The following is a 23,022-nucleotide window of genomic DNA, read 5'->3' on the forward strand; positions in this document are numbered from 1 at the left end:
TCATCCTACCATTCTGTTGGCATGGCGATATATAACTTTTGACAAAACAGTGACAGAGATTATGCTCTGGGAATCAGCTTTAATAGGTCATCCCCAGCCACCCCTCCTCATGAGGCTCAAAGGAACCCTTATCTATTGATTGGCCAAAAAGTTCGTTCAGGTTTTCTGTACGGTCTTAACAGAATTTTACAAGGAGAATGCATGTTTGTATTACCTGCTTAAGTTAAAATTTTAACCAAAAGAGATAAATGATTCACATAGTCAACTTCCCAATATTAATAATTAGCATGCTGGGGCTAGCTTCCTGCCCTCCTCTTAAATATATCACTCAGGCTTCATTTGATTACGTTTTGGTAACATTTCCCCTGGCCTAGAATAGGCAGACACCAAATAGCTGTTAAATGGATGAACTAGGAGGTGTTCTGGCAGAGTGGTCAGTTGCATGAGCTGTGGAGTCAGCCTACCAAGGTGAATCCTGACACTTCTACTTCTGATCTTGGAAAGTTCTTAACCTCTCTAAGCATCGGTTTCTGAATCTGTAAAATAGGAATAAGAGTAGTACCCACCTGCAGTTGTGGGTGGGAGTGGTGGGAGAACTGTATGAACAAATGCCGTAAAGCTCCAAAAGAATACCTAGTACATCCTACCTCTAATATTGCCTGTTCCATGTAGCAGGGTTCCAGCAACACCGGTAATTGGCAGTGTTTTCTCTTAGTGGCTTACAAAATAATGGTGCAGCTTACACTGAAGGTGTAAAGCATTCTAGATTTGATGAAATACATTATTTTAGGCCCTCAGCTAAGAGCCATCCTACACCCACAGCACCAAACAGCTCCAAGTCAGTCTTGCTTGGAAAGATAGTGGTCAAAATATTTGTATAAATATAACCCCATTATTGTTCTGCAGTCTTCTTTGGTGGTCCATTTATAATTGGTTATACATTATATATGGACTCTGGATATAATATAATCAAAATGCAGCAATCATTAAAAAAATTCCAACAACCTATTCAGTGCCAAATCTTATCCATCATCATAACTATTTTTGTAGCTCTTGGTTAACCTCTTTATCTGTTCTATACACCAAGTAGGGGGAGGTATGCATAGCTTAGAGAAACCCAAATGGTTTCATATGCTATGAAACAAGATCAGTTCCCACAGGCAAAGAGCTAAATCCCCTGAAGTATTAGTTATCTGATTAGTTTTGCCGAAGAAAGAGAGCATTTGAAAATCTAACCTAACATTTTCAGGATAGGTCCATTTCTTGGAGAATCCTCTCTTTATTTTTACCTGTGGTTCCAGAAGTATAAATGTATAAGGCAGGAGTGAAAAAGGTCACTTCCGACCTCCAGGACTCTGGGATGGATTCAGTTGACACTTCATCCACTTTGTCTAAGAAAGAGTCGACCCCATCGGTGTTAGAACTTCTGCTCACGTAATAGACGGCCACACCATCTTTTTTCAGGCTTGGCAGCACCTCTTCAACAGCTTCTTGTAGTTCTTAATTTAATGAGACAAAAAATCCAAACAAACTAAATTAGTTCATTCAAGTCTATTAGTGCAATAAATTTTGAAGTGATTTTGTTTTCCCTAAACTTTGCTAAAATGTGTAGATATAGTGATACTTAGAGTTATGCATTTTTAACATGGAATTTACCAAATTTGAAAATATCCCAAGATCCCAATATTTGAGGGGAGGTTGGATTTTAATGGTTTCATAAGCAGCAGATGGTTGGCTGAAGTCTGTATTTTACATGGCAAGTGCAAACAAATGGACATATGGGTAAAAACCAAGATTATGTAAGTGTATGACTTTTATGCATATCTGATATATATATATAGTTATTCCTAATATGTGCCCCACAGGACCAGTGATTAAAAAAAAGAAAATTTTAAGGAAAAAGAGAAATGAAAGCAGGGGAGCCATGCTACTAACAAAGATGATAGAAGCTAACTTTATATAACACATTTTTTTACATATCAGCAACAAGTAGTTCTACTAGGAAGGTTCAGCTGATCTGGGACATAAGCTCCAAACCTCACAAGCACATTCTCTGGCCTAAGAAAAAATGGATCGATGAGCATGTTTTTCAAACTATGGGTCATAATACAGCAGTGGATTGTTAAAATCATTTAAAGTGACCATTATTCTAAAAAATAAAATAGAATGAAATAGAAATTTTCAGAGCATATCACACACAGGAAGAGGTTTTTTTTTTTTTAAGTTTTGTTTCAGCTATGTGAGTGTGTGTGTGCTGAGTCACACAAAAATGTAGTTTTTACAGTGGGTCAAGGTCAAAACATTTTTTTTTTTTTTTTTGCTGTACACGGGCCTCTCACTGTTGTGGCCTTTCCCGTTGCGGAGCACAGGCTCCGGACGCGCAAGGTCAGCGGCCGTGGCTCACGGGCCCAGCCGCTCCGTGGCATGTGGGATCTTCCCGGACCGAGGCACGAACCCGCGTCCCCTGCATCGGCAGGCGGACTCTCAACCACTACGCCACCAGGGAAGCTCTAGGTCAAAAAATTTAAAAGGCATTCATGTAATATGCAAACCACATTTCAGGTTTACTACTTGGATTTTTGTGTCGCTAAACCATAAGATGAGATGGTCTTTAAGCTTATTTGTCTTGAATGGTGATAACTGAAGTGAATAGGCCTATCCTTAATAGGAAGGTGACTCAATATCCCGGGGAATTACCTTAGGGAGGCTAAACCTGATTCATCTTATATGCTTTGTTTTTCACATGTTTATGTATGATGTCTCCATCAAGACATGAGATATCATCTCGATAGATGCATTTAAAAAGTTTTAAAACTTTTTAACCAAAACAATCATACACCTGACAAATATAAATCAAATAGTACAAAAGAGTTTATAATGAAAATCAACAGGCCCTTATCTCACAAATAAACCTGCTGCCTAGAGGCAATGACTTTCAGTTTTTTTTAGCTGTTTCTTCTAGCAATCACTTCTCCATCACCAAATTATGTGCTTTTCCTGCTCCCTCTTGACTTATCATTTTTGATCCCCATCCCCCTTGTCCACCCCCTACAGTTATTATCTTCACTTTATCGTCTGGGTTAATGGTATTTACATCTATTCTGAGACTATAATTCTGTCTTCCTAGCTTTGTCTGTGTGTTGGCTCTAGAAGCTCTAGAACCAATCATCAGGATTGACAAGATTATGACAATGTAATTATTTGTAAATATGACTGCAGAGCGAAGTAACACACGATAATCATCTTTCCCTTCTTGAACAGTTTTCTCCTGGAGTTTCTATTGGCCATCATTCCTTAATGGACTTCGCCTCAGTTCTTTTTTTTTTTTTAAATAAATAAATAAATAAATTTATTTATTTGTTTATTATCTTTGGCTGCATTGGGTCTTTCTCTAGTTGCAGAGAGCAGGGGTTACTCTTCATTGTGGTGCACGGGCTTCTCATTGCGGTGGCTTCTCTTGTGGTGGAGCTCGGGTACTAGGCACACGGGCTTCAGTAGTTGTGGCACGTGGACTCAGTACTTGTGGTTCGTGGGCTCTAGAGCGCAGGCTCAGTAGTTGTGGCTCATGGGCTTAGTTGCTCCACGGCATGTGGGATCTTCCCGGGCCAGTGCTTGAACCCGTGTCCCCTTCATTGGCAGGCAGATTCTTCTTTTTTTTTAAATTTTATTTTATTTATTTTTTTATACAGCAGGTTCTTATTAGTCATCCATTTTATACACATCAGTGTATACATGTCAATCCCAATTGCCCAATTCATCACACACCCCCATCCCCCCGTGGCTTTCCCCCCTTGGTGTCCCTACGTTTGTTCTCTACATCGGTGTCTCAATTTCTGCCCTGCAAACCAGTTCATCTGTACCATTTTTCTAGGTTCCACATATATGCGTTTATATATGATACTTGTTTTTCTCTTTCTGACTTACTTTACTTTGTATGACAGTCTCTAGATCCATCCATGTCTCAACAAATGACCCAACTTCATTCCTTTCTATGGCTGAGTAATATTCCATTGTATATATGTACCACATCTTCTTTATCCATTCGTCTGTTGATGGGCATTTAGGCTGCTTCCATGACCTGGCTATTATAAATAGTGCTACAGTAAACATCAGGGTGCACGTGCCTTTTTGAATTATGGTTTTCTCTGGGTATATGCCCAGTAGTGGGATTGCTGGATCATATGGTAATTCTATTTTTAGTTTTTTAAGGAACCTCCATACTGTTCTCCATAGTGGCTGTATCAGTTTACATTCCCACCAACAGTGCAAGAGGGTTCCCTTTTCTCCACACCCTCTCCAGCATTTATTGTTTGGTACATTTTTTGATGATGGCCATTCTGACTGGTGTAAGATGATACCTCATTGTAGTTTTGATTTGCATTTCTCTAATAATTAGTGATGTTGAGCAGCTTTTCAGGTACTTCTTGGCCATCTGTATGTCTTCTTTAGAGAAATGTCTATTTACATCTCTGCACATTTTTGGATTGGGTTGTTTTTTTACTCTTGAGCTGCATGAGCTGTTTATATATTTTGGAGATTAATCCTTTGTCCGTTGATTCATTTGCAAATATTTTCTCCCATTCTGAGGGTTGTCTTTTCGTCTTGTTTATGGTTTGCTATGCTATGCGAAAGCTTTTAAGTTTTATTAGGTCCCATTTGTTTATTTTTGTTTTTATTTCCATTACTCTAGGAGATGGATCAAAAAAGGTTTTGCTGTGATTTATGTCAGAGTGTTCTTCCTATGTTTTCCTCTAAGAGTTTTATAGTGTCCGGTCTTACATTTAGGTCACTAATCCATTTTGAGTTTATTTTTGTGAATGGTGTTAAGGAGTGTTCTAATTTCATTCTTTTACATGTAGCTGTGCAGTTTTCCCAGCCCTACTTATTGAAAAGAATGTCTTTATTCCATTGTACATCCTTGCCTCCTTTGTCATAGATTAGTTGACCATAGGTGCTTGGGTTTACCTCTGGGCTTTCTATCTTGTTCCTCTGATCTATGTTTCTGTATTTGTGCCAGTACCATATTGTCTTGGTTACTGTAGCTTTGTAGTATAGTCTGAAGTCAGGGAGTCTGACTCCTCCAGCTCCGTTTTTTCCCCTCAAGACTGCTTTAGCTATTCGGGGTCTTCTGTGTCTCCATACAAATTTTAAGATTCTTTGCTCTAGTTCTGTAAAAAATGTCATTGGTAATTTGATAGGGATTGCATTGAATCTGTAGATTGCTTTGGGTAGTAGAGTCATTTTCACAATATTGAATCTTCCAATCCAAGAGCATGGTATATCTCTCCATCTGTTTGTATCATCTTTAATTTCTTTCATCAGTGTCTTATAGTTTTCTGCATACAGGTCTTTTATTTCCCTAGGTAGGTTTATCCCTAGGTATTTTATTCTTTTTGTTGCAATGGTAAATGGGAGTGTTTTCTTAATTTCTCTTTCAGAATTTTCATCATTAGTGTATAGGAATGCAAGAGATTTCTGTGCGTTTATTTTGTATCCTGCAATTTTACCAAGTTCATTGATTAGCTCTAGTAGTTTTCTGGTGGCATCTTTAGGATTCTCTATGTATAGTATCATGTCATCTGCTAACAATGACAGTTTTACTTTTTCTTTTCCAATTTGTATTCCTTTTATTTCTTTTTCTTCTCTGACTGCTGTGGCTAGGACTTCCAAAACTATGTTGGATAATAGTGGTGAGAGTGGACATCCTTGTCTTGTTCCTGATCTTACAGGAAATGCTTTCAGTTTTTCACCATTGAGAATGATGTTTGCTGTGGGTTTGTCATATATGGCCCTTATTATGTTGAGGTAGGTTCCCTCTATGCCCACTTGCTGGAGAGTTTTTATCATAAATGGGTGTTGAATTTTGTGAAAAGCTTTTTCTGCATCTATTGAGATGATCATATGGTTTTTATTCTTCAATTTGTTAATGTGGTGTACCACACTGACTGATTTGCATATATTGAAGAATCCGTGCATCTCTGGGATAAAACCCACTTGATCATGGTGTATGATCCTTTTAATGTGTTGTTGGATTCTGTTTGCTAGTATTTTGTTGAGGATTTTTGCATCTACCTATCATTCATCAGTGATACTGGTCTGTAATTTTCTTTTTTTTTTTTTTTAGTATCGTTGTCTGGTTTTGGTACCAGGGTGATGGTGGCCTCATAGAATGAGTTTGGGAGTGTTCTTCCCTCTGATATTTTTTGGAAGAGTTTGAGAAGGATGGGGCTAGCTCTTCTCTAAATGTTTGATAGAATTTGCCTGTGAAGCCATCTGGTCCTGGACTTTTGTTTGTTGGAAGATTTTTAATCACAGTTTCAATTTCATTACTTTTGATTTGTCTGTTCATATTTTCTATTTCTTCCTGGTTCAGTCTTGGAAGGTTATACCTTTGTAAGAATTTGTCCATTTCTTCCAGGTCGTCCACTTTATTGGCATAGAGTTGCTTGTAGTAGTCTCTTAGGATGCTTTGTATTTCTGTGGTGTCTGTTGTAACTTCTCCTTTTTCATTTCTAATTTTATTGATTTGAGTCCTCTCCCTCTTTTTCTTGATGAGTCTGGCTAATGGTTTATCAATTTTGTTTATCTTCTCAAAGAACCAGCTTTTAGTTTTATTGATCTTTGCTATTGTTTTCTTTGTTTCTATTTCATTTATTTCTGCTCTGATATTTATGATTTCTTTCCTTCTGCTAACTTTGGGTTTTGTTTGTTCTTCTCTCTCAAGTTCCTTTAGGTGTAAGGTTACATTGTTTATTTGAGATTTTTTCTTGTTTCTTGAGGTAGGCTTGTATAGCTATAAACTTCCCTGTTAGAACTGCTTTTGCTGCATTCCATAGGTTTTGGATTGTCGTGTTTTCATTGTCATTTTTCTCTAGGTATTTTTTGATTTCCTCTTTTATTTCTTCAGTGATCTCTTGGTTATTTAGTAACATAGTGTTTAGCTTCCATGTGTTTGTGTTTTTTATGTTTTTTCCCCTGTAATTCATTTCTAGTCTCATAGCATTGTGGTCAGAAATAGTGCTTGATATGATTTCAGTTTTCTTAAATTTACTGAGGCTTGATTTGTGACCCAATATGTGACCTATCTTGGAGAATGTTCCATGTGCACTTGAGAAGGAAGTGTAATCTGCTGTTTTTGGATAGAATGTCCTATAAATATAAATTAAATCTACCTGGTCTTTTGTGTCATTTAAAGCTTCTGTTTCCTTATTTTCATTTTGGATGATCTCTCCATTGGTGTGAGGTTTAAAGTCCTCCACTATTATTCTGTTACTGTCCATTTCCTCTTTTACAGCTGTTAGCAGTTGCCTTATGTATTGAGGTGCTCCTATGTTGGGTGCATATATATTTATAATTGTTATATCTACTTCTTGGATTGATCCCTTGATCATAATGTAGTGTCCTTCCTTGTCTCTTGTAACATTCTTTATTTTCAAGTCTATTTTTTCTGATATGAGTATTGCTGCTCCAGCTTTCTTTTAATTTCCTTTTGCATGGAATGTCTTTTTCCATCCCCTCACTTTCAGTCTGTATGTGTCCCTAGGTCTGAAGTGGGTCTCTTGTAGACAGCATATATATGGGTCTTGTATTTGTATCCATTCAGCAAGACTGTGTCTTTTGGTTGGAGCATTTAATCCATTCATGTTTAAGGTAATTATCGATATGTATGTTCCTATGCCCATTTTCTTAATTTTTTGGGGTTTATTTTTGTAGGTCCTTTTCTTCTCTTGTGTTTCCCACTTAGAGAATTTCCTTTAGCATTTTTTGTAGAGCTGGTTTGGTGGTGCTGAATTCTCTTTGCTCTTGCTTGTCTGTAAAGCTTTTGATTTCTCCATCAAATCTGAATGAGACCCTTGCCGGGTAGAGTAATCTTGGTTGTAGGTTCTTCCCTTTCATCACTTTAAGTATATCATGCCACTCCCTTGTGGCTTGTGGAGTTTCTGCTGAGACATCAGCTGTTAACCTTATGGGAGTTCCCTTGTATGTTATTTGTCGTTCTTTCCTTGCTGCTTTCAATAATTTTTCTTTGTCTTTAATTTTTGCCAGTTTGATTACTATGTGTCTCGGTGTGTTTCTCCTTGGGTTTGTCCTGTATGGGGCTCGCTGTGCTTCCTGCACTTGGGTGGCTATTTCCTTTCCCATGTTAGTGAAGTTTTCAACTATAATCTCTGCAAATATTTTTTCTGGTCCTTTCTCCTTCTGGGACCCCTATAATGCGAATGTTGTTGCGTTTAATGTTGTCCCAGAGGTCTCTTAGGCTCTCTCATTTCTTTTCATTCTTTTTTCTTTATTCTGTTCCACAGCAGTGAATTCCACCATTCTGTCTTCCAGGTCACTTATCCGTTCTTCTGCCTCAGTTATTCTGCTATTGACTCCTTGTAGTGTAGTTTTCATTTCAGTTATTGTATTGTTCATCTCTGTTTGTTTGTTCTTTAATTCTTCTAGGTCTATGTTAAACATTTCTTGCATCTTCTCGATCTTTGCCTCCATTCTTTTTCCAAGGTCCTGGATCATCTTCACCATCATTATTCTGAATTCTTTTTCTGGAAGGTTGCCTATCTCCACTTTATTTAGTTGTTTTTCTGGGGTTTTATCTTGTTCCTTCATCTGGTACATAGCCCTCTGCCTTTTCATCTTGTCTGTCTTTCTGTGAATGTGGTTTTTGTTCCACAGGCTGCAGGATTGTCCACCTACCTTCTTTTAGAGTTCAAAAGTTCTGGAAGCTGGTAGTCCAAAATCAGGGTACCACAATGGTCAGGTTCTGGTGAGAGCTCTCTTCCTGGTGTACAGATAACCATCTTCTTTCTGTGTCCTTACATGGTGGAGAGAGTGGCAGGTGGATTCTTAACCACTGCGCCACCAGGGAAGTCCCTGCGTCAATTTATTTTCAACCTCCATCAGATCAGCTTCTCCCTTTTGTTGCTCTTCTCTCCTAACTCTTCTCTCCTCTTGTATTTTGACTGCTCTGTAGTTCTTCAGTATTTTGAGAAGATCATCAAAAATATGGCTGTTGTAAAAACAGTAACTGGAGTGCTAATGTCCCTTGCCAATGCCTTGGTTCAGACCCTCATTATTTCCTAGCTAGATAATTGCAGTAGCCTCCTGACTGATCTCCTTGCCTCTAACCTCTCCCTGCTTCCAATATCAGTGACAGCACTCCCAACTTCTTGTTCCTGCCCTGTTTAAAATCCTTCAATGGCTTCCTTTGTGACAGAAGCCACTCTCTATGCAGTCAGTGTGTGAGGTCCTGAGGTCCTTCACAGTCTATGGCCCCCTCCCCGACTTTTCTGATGTCATCTCCTTCTATCTACCTCTTGTCCCCTTTCCTCTAACCGCACTGATCTATGTGAAGTGAGTGTACCCATAATTCTCACATCTTACTATCTTTGTCCAGGTGATTTCATCTGCCCGGAATGCCCTCTGGTTCCCGGTCACTGTGAAAACTCCTGTTCATCCTTCAAGACTCAGCCTCTTTGTACTTAGCTCTATGGCCCTCCCACAGGAGCTTGCATATACTTCTATCACATGTGTTTAGTATGTAGTGTGACACGCTTCAGTTCTTCTTCTCCTCTATTTGACAGTGAAAAATTTGAGGTTAAGGGATTATAACATAATCATCTTGGCAACCCCTCCACCACTAGATAAGTTCCCAATAAATGTTTACAGTTGAAAGAATCTGCACAAAGTATTATATTAGTCAATGTGGAAGAGACAGAGGAATAAGGTAGAACTGTTGATTTTAAAGGATTTAGATATTGCAATACTGTGAGTTGATAAACCTCTAATAAAATAAAATGCAAAATTAAATCATTTTTGTGATAGAGGTATGCCTTGCATACAAGTAAGGGACTACAAAAGCAAATTAAAAACAAAACAAAACTTCTATTGCTACTTAAAGAATTAAGAAATCTTTCTCCCTCTCTCCCTTCACCCAAGACTGAGGCTACTGAGTTAAATCGTGTGTTCCTAAATTACCGGGATTATTTCTCACTCCTTTCCTCTCTCTTTCCCAACATTTATTCAACATTTGTTTAAAGACTGTTCCCTATGTGCATGGTTCTAAGCGACGGATACAGCAGTGAGTAAACCAGATACTGTCCCTGTTTTCATAGAGCCCAGGTCTAGTGGGGGAAGAAACAGACAAAGAAATAATCCGTTAAAATAAGGTGTCATAGGTGTCACAGGAGGGGAGGGAAGTGGTGTTTTGGAAGCATAGGGGAGGGGCACAAAGACAACCCATAGGAAGTGTTATCTAAATTGAGATCTGAAGCATGAGCAGGAGTTGGCAAGATGAAGATCCACTGAGATCGACTGAGCCTGTTTGTAGCTGAGGGGACAGCTTATGCAAAGACCCAGACGCAAACAGCATGGTGCCAAAGTAACTAAAAGAGGATAAAGCTGACTGGAGTGTAGAATGTGAGGGAAAGAATGTTGGGAGAAGAAACTGGGATGTAGGTTGGGACCAGGTTCCTGGCTTAGGTCAGTTAAATGGGTTGGAGGGGGCAAGACCAGAGGTAGGGACACCATTTGGTAGAGCAAGCTTGTTTGCATTAAGGTAGCAGCAGAGGGTAGAGAGAAGTAGATGCATTTTAAAGATGTTTGGGAGGTAGAATAGACTGGATTTGGTAACACTCTTGATGAGAGAAAAATTATAGGTCAAAAGGGACTTTAATTTTTTCTGTACTTTTTAAAAAGAAAATTTACTCAGGCATTAGTGATATATCAAAAATTAATAATAGTAATAGTAAAAGTAAAAGGAGATGTAATTAAGCAGGTATCATGCTTGATCACAGTTCAAGCAACTTGGCAAATTGTATCCTTTACTTCCCTCATGTTCCTACCTGGCCTTCTGCAGGCTTTTGGTTTGTGAGCCCTGACCTTTCTTAGAGGTCAGCTTATGTAAAGGAAAGGCCATTGCCCCTGCCCAACACAATTTCCCTACATGGCTTCTGGGCTGTTGGTGCAGAATTTGCATTTGGACATTGACTTGAGGTTCCAGTGGCTCGCCAGCCATGTCAGGGCATACCTCATATGTCCTATGGTAGCAGCCTTTCTTCCCTTAAACTAAAGATGCTAATATTTATATAAACATATCTATACACACACATATAAACTGAAATTTGAAGGGAAATTCTGGATGTGAATGCAACTCATTAACTATGTATTTGATATTTAGTGTCTTTTCTAGACATGATTGGGCCCCATGTTTTCTGCTTCACGCGTGTATTTTTTTTTGTAATTCTTACTTTAAAGTCTGCTTACTTAAGATAAAAGTGGCAATCAACAGGGACATGTAAGATCAAATAAATCTACTTGTCGCAGGTTGAGCTCCCTGGGACTCTGAGATTTGTGTGTAGGAGTGCTCTCAGGAATGACACCTGTGGGGTTGCACGGGAAGTAGATTGGATAGAGGGAGAACTTACACTGTGATGCAGTCACACAGTGGCCTCCCTCAATTGATCCTACAGGGACTCTGGGCCTGGGATGGCCCTTCAGGTTGTCCCAAATGAAGTGAAGTGGATTCTACCTCCGTGCCTGCCCACCAACCAGTCACTGGATGCAGATTAGGGGTGGTAGTGCTTGACCCTGGGCAAAGCACCTTTCTTCAACCAAGGGCAAGCCCTGGAAAGGCTCTTAGCTGACAGCTGTCAGCTACCAATGCTTTCAGCAGCTGAGGAATGAGTACCTCAGTCCTGGAGTGGGGATTTGGGCAGCATATCACAGCATCCACCACAACTTTCATTCTTAGTGATAAAAGATTTACAAATTTCATTTGTGGAGAAAAATTTGTATAGTAGCTTTACATACATCACCTCACATAATTTTCACAATGACCCTGTGTTATAGATGATGGTAACCCTGTTTTTACAAACGAGGACAGAAGCTCAGTGAGTCTATGTACGGAAGGTTATATACAAAATGAAAAGAATTATACCAGGCTTCTAGGGGTCCCACCTCCTTGTACTAGACATTCAAGTTCAAGTTTTGGTAAAGTGCCTTGATTTTTCGTAAGACACTGTCTACTTGACATGCTCAGTGCTGGTTAAAGCATGTGGATCTGCCTTTACATAGTTATATGGATAATCCCTCATTCATTTTTTGATGAAGAGCATAACCTTAAGCTTTATGAAAAGTAGGATTCAAGGAAAGTTGCCTAGAGGGTGCAGAGTGGATCTGTCACTTCTTCATTAGTCTAGGCTGAAATTATGGATGGCAGTAGAACCTCAGAGAAAGTAGTACCCCTTTGGATGATGGAAAATCGACTGATTATGAAATCACTGCTCCCCCTTAAAATTTATTTTGTTAAAAAGTAAAGAAAATAAATCAGGGTAGCACAGGAATTTTCCTCCCTCACCCATAACCTTTTTTTTTTAAAGAAGGAGCAGAAGAGAAATTTCTGAGTACACAGGTCCATTCCTAGAAAGCAGGGGGAGAGGGCAGGTGGTGAGCTGAATCAGTCTTCATCATCAAAGTGGCAAGATGCTACTGGCTAAACCTGCTGCTTTTTGATAGGAAAAGCATTCAGTCTAGCAGCTTGTTCTGCTATTAGATTGCCTCACTGAATGGGTAACTGACCAAGTTAGTTAAATAAAACACCCCAGGAATGTTTACTAATAAAGTAAGATCTGAAAAGAAGGCAATGAAAGGAAATGGGTTTTGATCAGAATTTCAGGATGATGTGAAATGGTTGGTGGATGAACAAATCAGAATTGAAGACTTATCTTTTCTTCACTCAGAAAGGCAACTGAAACAAACTGGTTCTAACACAGCCCTTAGAGACTGAAAATAGTTTTAAAAATACCATTTGTAACTGTGATTTTGCATTTCTATCCCTGGAAGTTTGGAATTATAGTAATTAATAACCTAGTGTCTAGTCTTTACCTCAACAAGATGTGCTAGAACACCCTTCAAATAGAGGCATGCATACCCTCCTCTTCCCCACAACACAAAGCACCCTGAGGTCAGAAAGATGTTTAATCAAGGTTAAGTCCCACTAGGATTAACCAGATTTTTAACAGGGAGATACATACTCATCTCATATTTATATAATTATATAATTTCTTAATATTCTTTTTCATTTCTCTCAGTTAAAGTGTCTTGCGTTCTAAATAGCCCTGGAATCAAGGGTAACGGCTCGTCATGGGGTTACCAGGTCATTCCAGGCCTTACATAATTATAATCATTTGATATCCATAAGCAACCAAGTCACCTGTCTACTAGTTGTGTACTTCCCTATTTCTCAGAGGCTGTGGGAGGGTCCTTTTCAAACACTGGCCGATTACAGTCCTTATGCAGAGTAATTCAAACGCTATCCTTCTTCGGATTCAATAACATAAACAGCTGATTTAGAGTTAATTTTGTTTTTACCTCTTCACTCCCTTCTTGTTTCTAAACAAGAAAATAAACTGATAACCATTCCCAAATATGCCAGCAATGTGCTCCTTTGTTTTTGAATGGAGATGTACAACCGTCCCCCTTGCCACCTTTAGCAGGGCAAGAAAAAAAATTTTGGAGAACACCTTTAAGCTAGCTCTCTCTTCAGAGCTTGGGTTACTTGGCTGGGATCCTAGCTCTTGAATATACTCCTCATTGGATGTCTGGGTTTCTGTCCTCTACCATCCTAGACACAGACTCTCCCCAGCCCATCCTGTGCTCATCACCAGCTCCCTCTCTGGCAATGAGTCCCAGAGAGAGCACCTCTCTCTTGTAGCCCTCTGCCAGAAGTAAACTGGGAGGTAAAACAAGTCTGTGGTAAGGAGAGGCTGGGCCTGGGGGAGATTGGGTCTAAATGGATTTTCTCAGATTAGGATATATTTTATTTTTTTAACATCATTTTTCATGCCGTCATGCCCATCCCAATAGTTCTTAGACTTTGGAGAAGAAAGCCTGTTACAGCCAGCCAAAATGATGGAACTCATTAATGCCACAAACATTTACTTATTAGGGCATTATTCAAAGATATATGAGAAAACTGTAAGCCGTTGAGACAAAGTACATTGAAGCAACACATCTAAGTTACTCCTTGGGCAGCCCAGAAAGAGGAATGGAGACAGGGTATCTCTATGCCCTGATCCTTGAATAAGTTTGCACTAGAATATTATCTCATTGCATGGAAGTGAGGCCACTGCTGTTGGCCATTCCTTGGGTTCTCTGAGTCCCTATTTTCTCTACAGTAGAGTCTCTTCAGTAAACAGCTTAAAAATGACTATTATTTAAGTCCAGCCTGCTGTTGTCCTTACATAGTAAAACTCTTTCATGAAGCATCTCACTGGTGTTGGGGACCTGATGAAAACTGCCTCTGGGCTCCTCTTGCCTAGAATTCCCCCTCTACAAGTGCACTTGCCCAACTCTGTTGTCAGTGTCCCCAAGAAGCCTTCACCCTCTGCTCTTTTTCCTCCACAGCACTCGGTAGCTCTCCCAGCATACTTAACACATTCTCCTGGGCATCACAATCATTTGTGTATATGTGGCTTAGTTCTTCTACTGGACTGTAAGATCCTCGAACTAATTCAGCTTCTCTCCCCATCCCACCATGGCAACTAGCTTGTACCTTGCAGGGACTCTCTAAATATTTCTTGATGTGGTATCAAAATTGTTGTGCCATCTGCTTTTCTCCATCTAACCTCAAAAGTTTGTTTGATGAGAGTTCTCCTTGGTCCTGACACTAGTTTTAGAATGTTCTCCTGTTTTGGAACTTTCAATGATGCAACACTTTTGAAAGCTATTGGAAGCATTTTATCTTATCACATTGTTTAAAGGAGGTCCAATTTTATTTTTCACAACCCTGAAAAACCAGGTCAAAGATAATCTGGAATATTTTATAACCTCTCTGGATCTCAGTCTTGAAAGACATAGTATCTTTGTTACTAAAGCCTTGTACAAGAGTAGTGCCAGCACTGGGGGAGCTGTGCATGATGATGTTGAGCCGTGGAATGCAGACCTGGCCGGTGAGCTGATGAATGAGTTATTCTTCCAGTAGAAGAGATAGCTTAGCGACAATCTTAATGCTAGCATAAATGGAAACAAAGCAAACTTACTATTTTGGGGGCCCTTTTGGGTGTTAAAAAAAATTTTTTTTTTACAAAACATCCTATGTTGTATGAAATTAAATATGGCTTGCTGTTTTACCCATATTCTATGTTTGGGAAGTTGCTTGAAAAACTACTGGCCCAACAAATTGGTTTCTATCAACTACAACATTATGTGGGTTTCAATAGCTGAAGGCAATTTTTCCATGTGATTACATACACCGTACCCTTCTATGGAGAAGGATCCTGAAATGTACCACAGAAAGAAAATTATATTCTCTGGGAGATGGGTGGTTCTGTTTGATTCAGGGAGGTGTTTGTGAGTCTTTGGTTTTCTCTAAGTATAGTAAGTTCTGATGAAAAATTGGGTACTGAAATGCCTGATAAGGTTGAGCCCTGTTAAACTTGGTGAAGAGTCCCCCAAATTCATGACAAGTGGATCAATCTTCATCATAAATACCACTGTGCCGGTCCTTTATCTACACTCCAGAATTTGACAGATAGCTGAAACTCAAGAGCTCTTACTAGCCCATGAGCCCTGAGGCTGAAATTCAAAGTAAAGAATCAAACCCTGTTGAACTGTCACCCCTTCAACATTTCTAAATCTTTTCATCTTTCTGTACCATGTTCAGATGGTGTAATAGAATATAAAAAGTGTCCTAGAAGTGAGAAGAAAATTGGGTTCTGTCCTCGGCTCTCTCTGACCCTAGGGAATTGATACCACCCCTCTGGGCCTTTGTTCATTCAACTATTAAACAAGTGGGAACTAGACTGATTGTTTCTCAAAGCCTAGTCCTTAGATGATTTGCTTCAAAATCATCTAGGGGTGGCATGGGGCTTGCTATAAAAATACATTTTCCTGGGCCCCACTACAGTCCTGCGAATCAGTGTTTTTGGGGGATGAGGCTCAGGAATCCTTTTTTTCTTTTTTTAAATAAGCTTCCCAGGTGATTCTTACGCTCATTAAAGTGACTCTTCTAAACTTTTTATTGCAGTATAACACACTCGTTAAGAGTTGGAGGATTATAAAATTAGAATATCTCTAAGATTCTTTCCAACTTTAAAGAATTCTAAGAATCAGTCCATTCAACACATTTACGCATGGGCACATTTATTAACAAGCATGCAACTTTGGACTCTGTTACCCCTTTGCAGATCAGAGTTGCAGATCAGAGTGTAATTCTGCATGCTGTGTAATGGTCTCTCAGTGATTTGGAAAAACAGAATGTTTTTCAAATGTGTGGCCTCTCTCAAAGGTCAGTTTACTGTAGAGAGTGCCGTAGGTCCACTGGAAAGTCTGTTCAAATTTGATCTGAATGTCAGAATTTCATTATACTTTCCATGTACACTGACCAAAGCATAATACTCAATGACAGAAGACTGTTGCCTGGGCGGGAAAGGAGATATCTGGCTGTATTTCTGATTTGATTACAGAACCAAACTCTATTATAGTCATTTAAATCCAAGCTTCTTTGTCAATAAAACTCCCAGTCTTTGACCTCCCTCACAGAGGGCCTGGGATAATATTCAGGTAAAAAGTATTTAAATTCCTCCTGAAGTGGTACACAGATCACTGTGCTAATGACTTTCCTCTGAATCAACTGGTAAAGTAATAGGCTTAATTGAGAGTCTTCCAGTTACTAAATAGTGAAGTTGTCTCTTTTCCCAGGCAACTAGAAATCGTTGGGAATTTTCTAGGAAAAGCCATCCCCTTCAAATAATGTGGCTGCCTTTAAAATTATCCCCCTGCTTTTAAACTTTTATACAAAGCCTTCATTTTTTTTTGGATTGTTTATTTTATGCCCTATGAAACAGGTGTGTAAGCTTCCTGGTTTCCCACAAGTGAATAGACATCTCATCTTTGTGTGATACTAGGTGAACTCCTTAGCTTGCTTCAGTTTCCTCAGCTATGAAATGAAGGGGGAGAGCAGATGGATGCTTAGTCTCTTCCAGCTCTAACACTTTCCATTCATGTAGAGGAAGGTAGCGTAACGTAGGGAAAGTCATGGGCTTTGAAACTGGACAGACTTAGGTCGGAATTTTAAGTTTCCTCAGTTGTATGGCAGGGGGTAATGATATGTTAGTTCTCAGGGTTATAAAAGCATGTGGGATAGGGCTTGGCACAGAAAGACATTCCAGAAAGGTGAGGCTTCCTGGCTCCCTATTCCTCCATGGCTTTTCGCCTGCACCTGGTTAGGCCTCCTCTTACTGATAGAGTGAGAAGCAGCCCACTGGTCCTTATTCAAGTGCAGGGACAAAATTTCTGGGAAGGGAAACCCAGCAGTCCTGTGGGTAACAGGTTCTTGGTTTCTTCCTGAACTGGTGACCACTGGGGCATGAAGTTACCATTTTGGGTCTGGTTGAAATGTGGCAGGAGGTAACTACAGAACCAAAGGTCACTGTTGCTATAGATGTAATGGGGGGGTCACCAGAGCCCGCAGCAGGTAACCAAAGTCTTCTCCCTGGGGAGTAGGTGGGGTCACCTTCTCTCTGCCGTGAGAATCCAGGGAGGCTAACAGCATTTGAGAGTTGGAAGCAGCCTTGAAGACCATTAGAGAGGAGGAAACCAAGATACAGAGAGGGAAAGTGACTTTCCCATGATCACACAGCCAATCAAGCAGCAGAGGTGAGAACAGTCTCTCTGGATCCTCCGGAATTCACACTCATGACCCTCTGCATTTCAACGCAGATGTTGTCAGCCCTGGTTTAGAGCTTGGATTCTGGAGGTAGATAGATCTGGTTAACCTCCTCCTCTCAATTCTGTTATCTGAGGCATAAGGCTCCACCTCTCTGCCCTGAGCGGTCTCAACTATAAAGTCAACCCTACCCGTGTGAGCATTCACAGCAACACTGTATGTGTAGTGCTTAACAAAGGGTCTGGCACAGTCAGCTTCCACGACAGAAGATTCTAATGATCATTAATTGGCGTTTTCAGGAAGGGCTGCCATCCCTTCCCTCTACACCTGCAGTTCCGAGCCGAACCCCACCCTCTCCTAACCCCTACGCCGCCACGCTGCAGCGGGCTCGTCAAGGCGCGGAGGAGCCCGGTGCCAGGGCGTGGCGGTCCCCAGGCTCACCTGGCGAGGCCAGGAGCACCTTCGCCCCGCAGCACTGGAAGCAGTGCAGCAGGGACTTGCCGCGGATGTTACAGTTGAGGCACGCCATGGCACAGCCCAGCTTGGCCAGCCCCAGCCACAGCCATACGTAGGCCGGTTCGTTGCCCAGGAATATCGCCACGCACTCTCCCTGCCGGAGGCCGAGGCGGTCGCGCAGCGCCCTCGCCACTTGGTTGCTGCGTCGGTCCACCTGCACGTAGCTGAGCGTCTGGTCGCGGAAGATCAGGAACGGCTTGTGCGGGCTCTGGTGTGCTCTCTCCAGAAAGGCGTGGAGGATGGTGCGCACTGGCCGGCGCTGCCCATAGCTGCGCACCTGCCGGGCCATCCTGGCCAACCGCAGGAAGTAGCTCACGTCCTGGAAGAAGTAGGGGGAGCAGAGGTTCACCAGTAGCGGCAGTAGCAGCACCCCCGCCAGGACCGCGTAGATGACGGGCAGCATGACGGCGGCCGGGGCCCCAGGTCCCTCGAGGGCAGAGGGCGCGCTTCGGCCGTGCAGCACGGCGGCGGGGCGGGCTCTGGGCGGACGACTGGCGGGCGGCACAGGGGCGCTCGGCGAGGCGGGGGCGACGGCGGAGCGTCTGGGCTGCGGGCACCGTTGCGTGCTCTCGGGCAGGTGGAGCGGTGTCTGGGCTGCCTGGGTTTCGGGGCACGACCGGCCGGCTGAGCCCGCCCCCTCGTCGGGGTGCAGCCACCTGCGCGCCAGGCCCGCCCCTGCGGTCCTCCCAAGGCGGGGAAGGCGGCTCCGTGGCTCACTGGGGCCTCGGCCGCCTCTCCGCCCGAGTCTGGAGGTCTGGGGGCAAGGCTGGACTACCCCGTGGTGTGATCTTATCAAAATGGTGACCGTAAGACACCTTAGAAGACGCTGAGAAGATTGGATGAGATAATGCAGGCGCAGGGCTAGTGTTATTCATTGCTGCCCGAATAGAGTGCCTTATAGAGACGACAGATTGTTATTATCAGTAGAGAACCTTCTAAGTGGGAGACAGTCCTATTAGTAGCGGGCACCAGGTGCCACTGCCAAATCAGAATTCCATCTCTCCTTCCTGGTCCTGGGGGCATTCCGCCTACTCTCTGTTTCTCACATTTGCTTTCCGACACCCCGCACCCCGCCGGACCCCGCCCAACCCCCAGGCTAATTGCCAGGAGGGCTCTTGTGACAAAGAACTCAGGGGTGAACAAAAGCGCCTGCGATTGCCGCCTCCCGCTCACCCCAGCCCCTGGGCAGTGAGTGAGGATGGGGCGCTCCAATCCGAGACGTCCCTTCGGCCCAGCTAGCCCAGATTAAGCTTGAGGTAGCGCCACACTGCCACATGAAACCAAGTTCCGGTGAGGTTTTGATTGGTTATAGTACGTTGTTCTTTAAGTCATCTCCCCTTCCCCCCTCCTTGTATGTTGAAAATTCTCAAGTATTGTCAGTCCAGTTCAATTCAATTTACTAAGTGGCTCCGTGAGAAACTAGCACAACACAGAGGAAATTAAGTAAAAGTTACTGGCATTTCTCAGTAGCCATTTCTTTTTCTTTTTTAAAAAAAATACATCTTTATTGGAGTATAATTGCTTTACAATGGTGTGTTAGTTTCTGCTGTGCAACAAAGTGAATCAGCTGTATGTATACCTATATCCCCATATCCCCTGCCTCTTGCGTCTCCCTCCCACCCTCCCTATCCCACCCCTCTAGGTGGTCACAAAGCACCGAGCTGATCTCCCTGTGCTATGCGGCTGCTTCCCACTAGCGATCTGTTTTACATTTGGTAGTGTATATATGTCCATGCCACTCTCTCACTACGTCCCAGCCTTCCCTACTGCCCCTGTGTCTTCAAGTTGGTTCAGAAGCCATTTCTTTTAGGGCGATCCTTTCTTTTAATTTCCCTTAGTGCTGCTTCTATACAGAGTGAATACAGGCTGCTACGGAGGAGGGTCAGGATTTAAGTAAAGCAGCGTTTTACTCTCTTCCTCCTCTGTCTTCCTGCGTTCATCTGTTTTATTCTTTTGAGACAACCACAAGTAATGAATGCTTACCCCTGCCAGAAACTCTGCTAGGGGCTTCCCTGTATGATATTTTTGGAGCCTCACAATCATCTAAAGATGGCACTTTCGTGCTCATTTATAGACAGGAAAGGGACACTGAGAGAGGTGAATTAAGACAGCTAGTAAGTGATGCATGGGAGTTTGGAATTGGTATCTTTTTGTTCCCAGGCCCACTCTTTACTGTAGCAACATGTTATGCTATTCTCCTATTCTGTGGGTTTCTATCCATGTTTTCTTTTTCCTTTAGCAATTTTATTTTTTTTCCCCCTTTCACAATCTCCCCTTCCCCCATTTTTGCATCCTCCTCTTTTTATCCCTGGAACCTGCTCTAGCAACCCTTTCCCTTTTCCTGACTCTTTCATGGCTAATCCAGCTACTATCTAATGACTGCTTGCATCATTGCCCTGGAGAAGAGCCGGGGGCCTTGGTTATCCCTGAGGAGAAGGCTGTAGTGTAAAAGTAGAGGTCAGGACAGAAGCCATTCTGTAGTGCACCTCTTTTTTCATGTTGAAGCTAGAGCCAGGCCTCCTTTTCCATCCCAAAGCCACCTGGTCCCTTCATGACTAATCACTTCAGTGTAGCCTCCTAGACCTCTCTTGTGTTGTTCTTAAGCAGCTACTCTTTCCCCAGAGTCCTTGATTGCCACAAATGGCCACTTTCTCCTCTCTTACTCTGAGGATCACTTTAGCCTTGTGCATCCACAGTTTTTCGGCTGCAACTGAAAGAGAACAACGCCCAAACTGGCTTAAGCAGGCACAGGAGTTTGAGACTCAGAGTCCAGGGGTAGAATAGGCTTCAGGTAAGCCAGTTTCCCTTTCTCCATTTCTCTGCTCCGCCTCCTCTGTTCTCAGGCTGATTCTCCCATCATGGTCCAAAGATGGCTGCCAAGCCCTTAGGGGTACCTGCTTCCAGTGTCGACTTCAGACAGAAATGTAAGATTCTTTTCCGTAAGAGAAAAAAAAAAAAAAAAAAGGAAGGAAAGAAAAAGAGAAAAGAAGAAAGAAAGCTCTTACTGGGTTATGTGCCTGTCTTTGTGGGCTGGGGAGAGAGAAATGCTGATTGGTTTAAGCCAATCAGGGCTCACCCATGGAACTGGGGGTACAGTCAATCCCACTTACACCATACTATGGAAAAATCAGGGTCTTATTAAAGAGGAAGTGGGGAGAAGAAATGAATTTGGGGAAACAATTAGCTAATGTTCGTTATATATATCTTGGAACTATTTTTCCCAATGATTCTAGCTTCCAGCCTGGGTTCCACTTTGTGCTCTACTACCAGCCTAATGGTCTTTGTGGAAATTTTGCTATCATCATCTCGCCAATGCTCAGTTATCTTCAGTGACCCCCCTCATTGCTTCCCATCCTCTTCCACTCATAGAGTCTGTAGACAATTGTCATATTTGTACAGCATACTAGAACACATCTGGGCTGGAGCTGGTCAGATGCCCTGGGTCCTGCCTGGCTCTCTTGAGGAGGGAGAAGATTGGTAGCTTAGCACATTGGTTACCCATTCTAGAAACATCTGCTGGGAAGCTCTGGTTTATAAAATGAAGTTCAAACTTTAATTTCTGGCTCTTCTGATGCTGACTTGAACTTTCACTGCACTCAGTTAACAAATATTTATCGAGTTTCTACTATGAACCGAACATCATGAGGCACTAAGTATTTCAAAATGGATGAAAACTTAATTGCAGCTACTTCTTTTCAAGAACACTTTGTTTTGAAGAGTCTGGCCTACACCCTCCTAAAAATGCCCTGCATATTCCTCTTTGTATGACTTTGTTCTTGCCTATTTCCATCCCTGAACTCTCCACCCCTCTAAATCCCAACTCTTTAAGGCAGTGGTTCACAGATTCCTGGTTTTCTCAGTCCAGTAGCATTTCAAAGTAAAGTACCAACTTAAAAATTTTTCCAGTAAAATCAGCTGCCCCTAGCCAACTACAGTCTGTTTTTATTACTATTTCATAAAAGGATGACATTTTAGCATTAAAAAGGAAAGTATAATATCTCTTATATGTGGAATCTAAAAAAGTGGTACAAATGAACTTATTTATAAAACAGAAATAGTCACAGATGTAGAAAACAAACTTATGGTTACTGGGGAGGAGGGGAGGAGGATAAATTGGGAGACTGGGACTGACATATACACATGTACATATATAAAATAGATAACCAATAAGGACCCACTGTATAATACAGGGAATGCTTCTCAATACTCTGTAACGACCTATATGGGAAAAGAATCTAAAAAAGGAGTGGATGTATGTATATGTATAACTGACTCACTTTGCTGTACACCTGAAACTAACACAACATTGTAAATCAACTATATTCCAATAAAAATTATAAAAAAAGAAAGTATAACTGAACCATACACTTAAAAATGGTTAAAATGGTTAATTTTATGTTATGTATATTTCACCACAAAAATATACACAAAAAAAGGAAAAATACACACAAAAAGGAAAGTATAGTCCTTTTCGAGGAAGGATGAAGACAACATTATACCAACATATAAAAAAGATGGAAATTAAAATATTTTTGAATGCAGAAAAAATACAATTTTTATTGGTTTATTATCCATAGATATTATTTCTATGTAAGTTTGAATGTTTAGAAATATAAATTCAGTAGTGAAGCATGAATTGAACCAAACCTCTTGGACTTTGATATAACTCAAGATTTGTTTTATCACTGAGGTCTCAAATGTGGAGCTTCCTTACCTCACACCCTTAGTGAAGCTGCCTGGTCCCTTCTGCTCCCATGCCCCCACAGCCACTGAGCCTACCTGTTACCTTCATCAAGATTCTAGTGCCTTCCTGACCAGTCACTTCAGCCTCCTAGACTCCT

The 23,022-nt window shown here is 41.6% G+C and overlaps 1 protein-coding gene across 1 annotated transcript in view; it reads right to left on the minus strand.

The window, feature by feature from the left end:
* Positions 1 to 18,858, minus strand: part of SLC27A2 (solute carrier family 27 member 2) — a 54,829-nt gene extending 35,971 nt beyond the window's left edge. The window contains exons 1-2 of the mRNA XM_022587129.3: positions 18,107 to 18,858; positions 1,290 to 1,499 (exon numbers count right to left, since the gene is read on the minus strand). Coding sequence (XP_022442837.1) covers positions 1,290 to 1,499; positions 18,107 to 18,584 — 688 coding nt within the window. The 5' untranslated portion in view covers positions 18,585 to 18,858. The remainder of the gene's footprint in view (positions 1 to 1,289; positions 1,500 to 18,106) is intronic.
* Positions 18,859 to 23,022: the final 4,164 nt, after the last annotated feature.

The sequence above is a fragment of the Delphinapterus leucas genome, chromosome 2 (assembly GCF_059928025.1).
Source record: "Delphinapterus leucas isolate spDelLeu-1000000601 "Yukka" chromosome 2, BTC_Dleu_Yukka2, whole genome shotgun sequence".
NCBI classification, from domain to species: domain Eukaryota; kingdom Metazoa; phylum Chordata; class Mammalia; order Artiodactyla; family Monodontidae; genus Delphinapterus; species Delphinapterus leucas.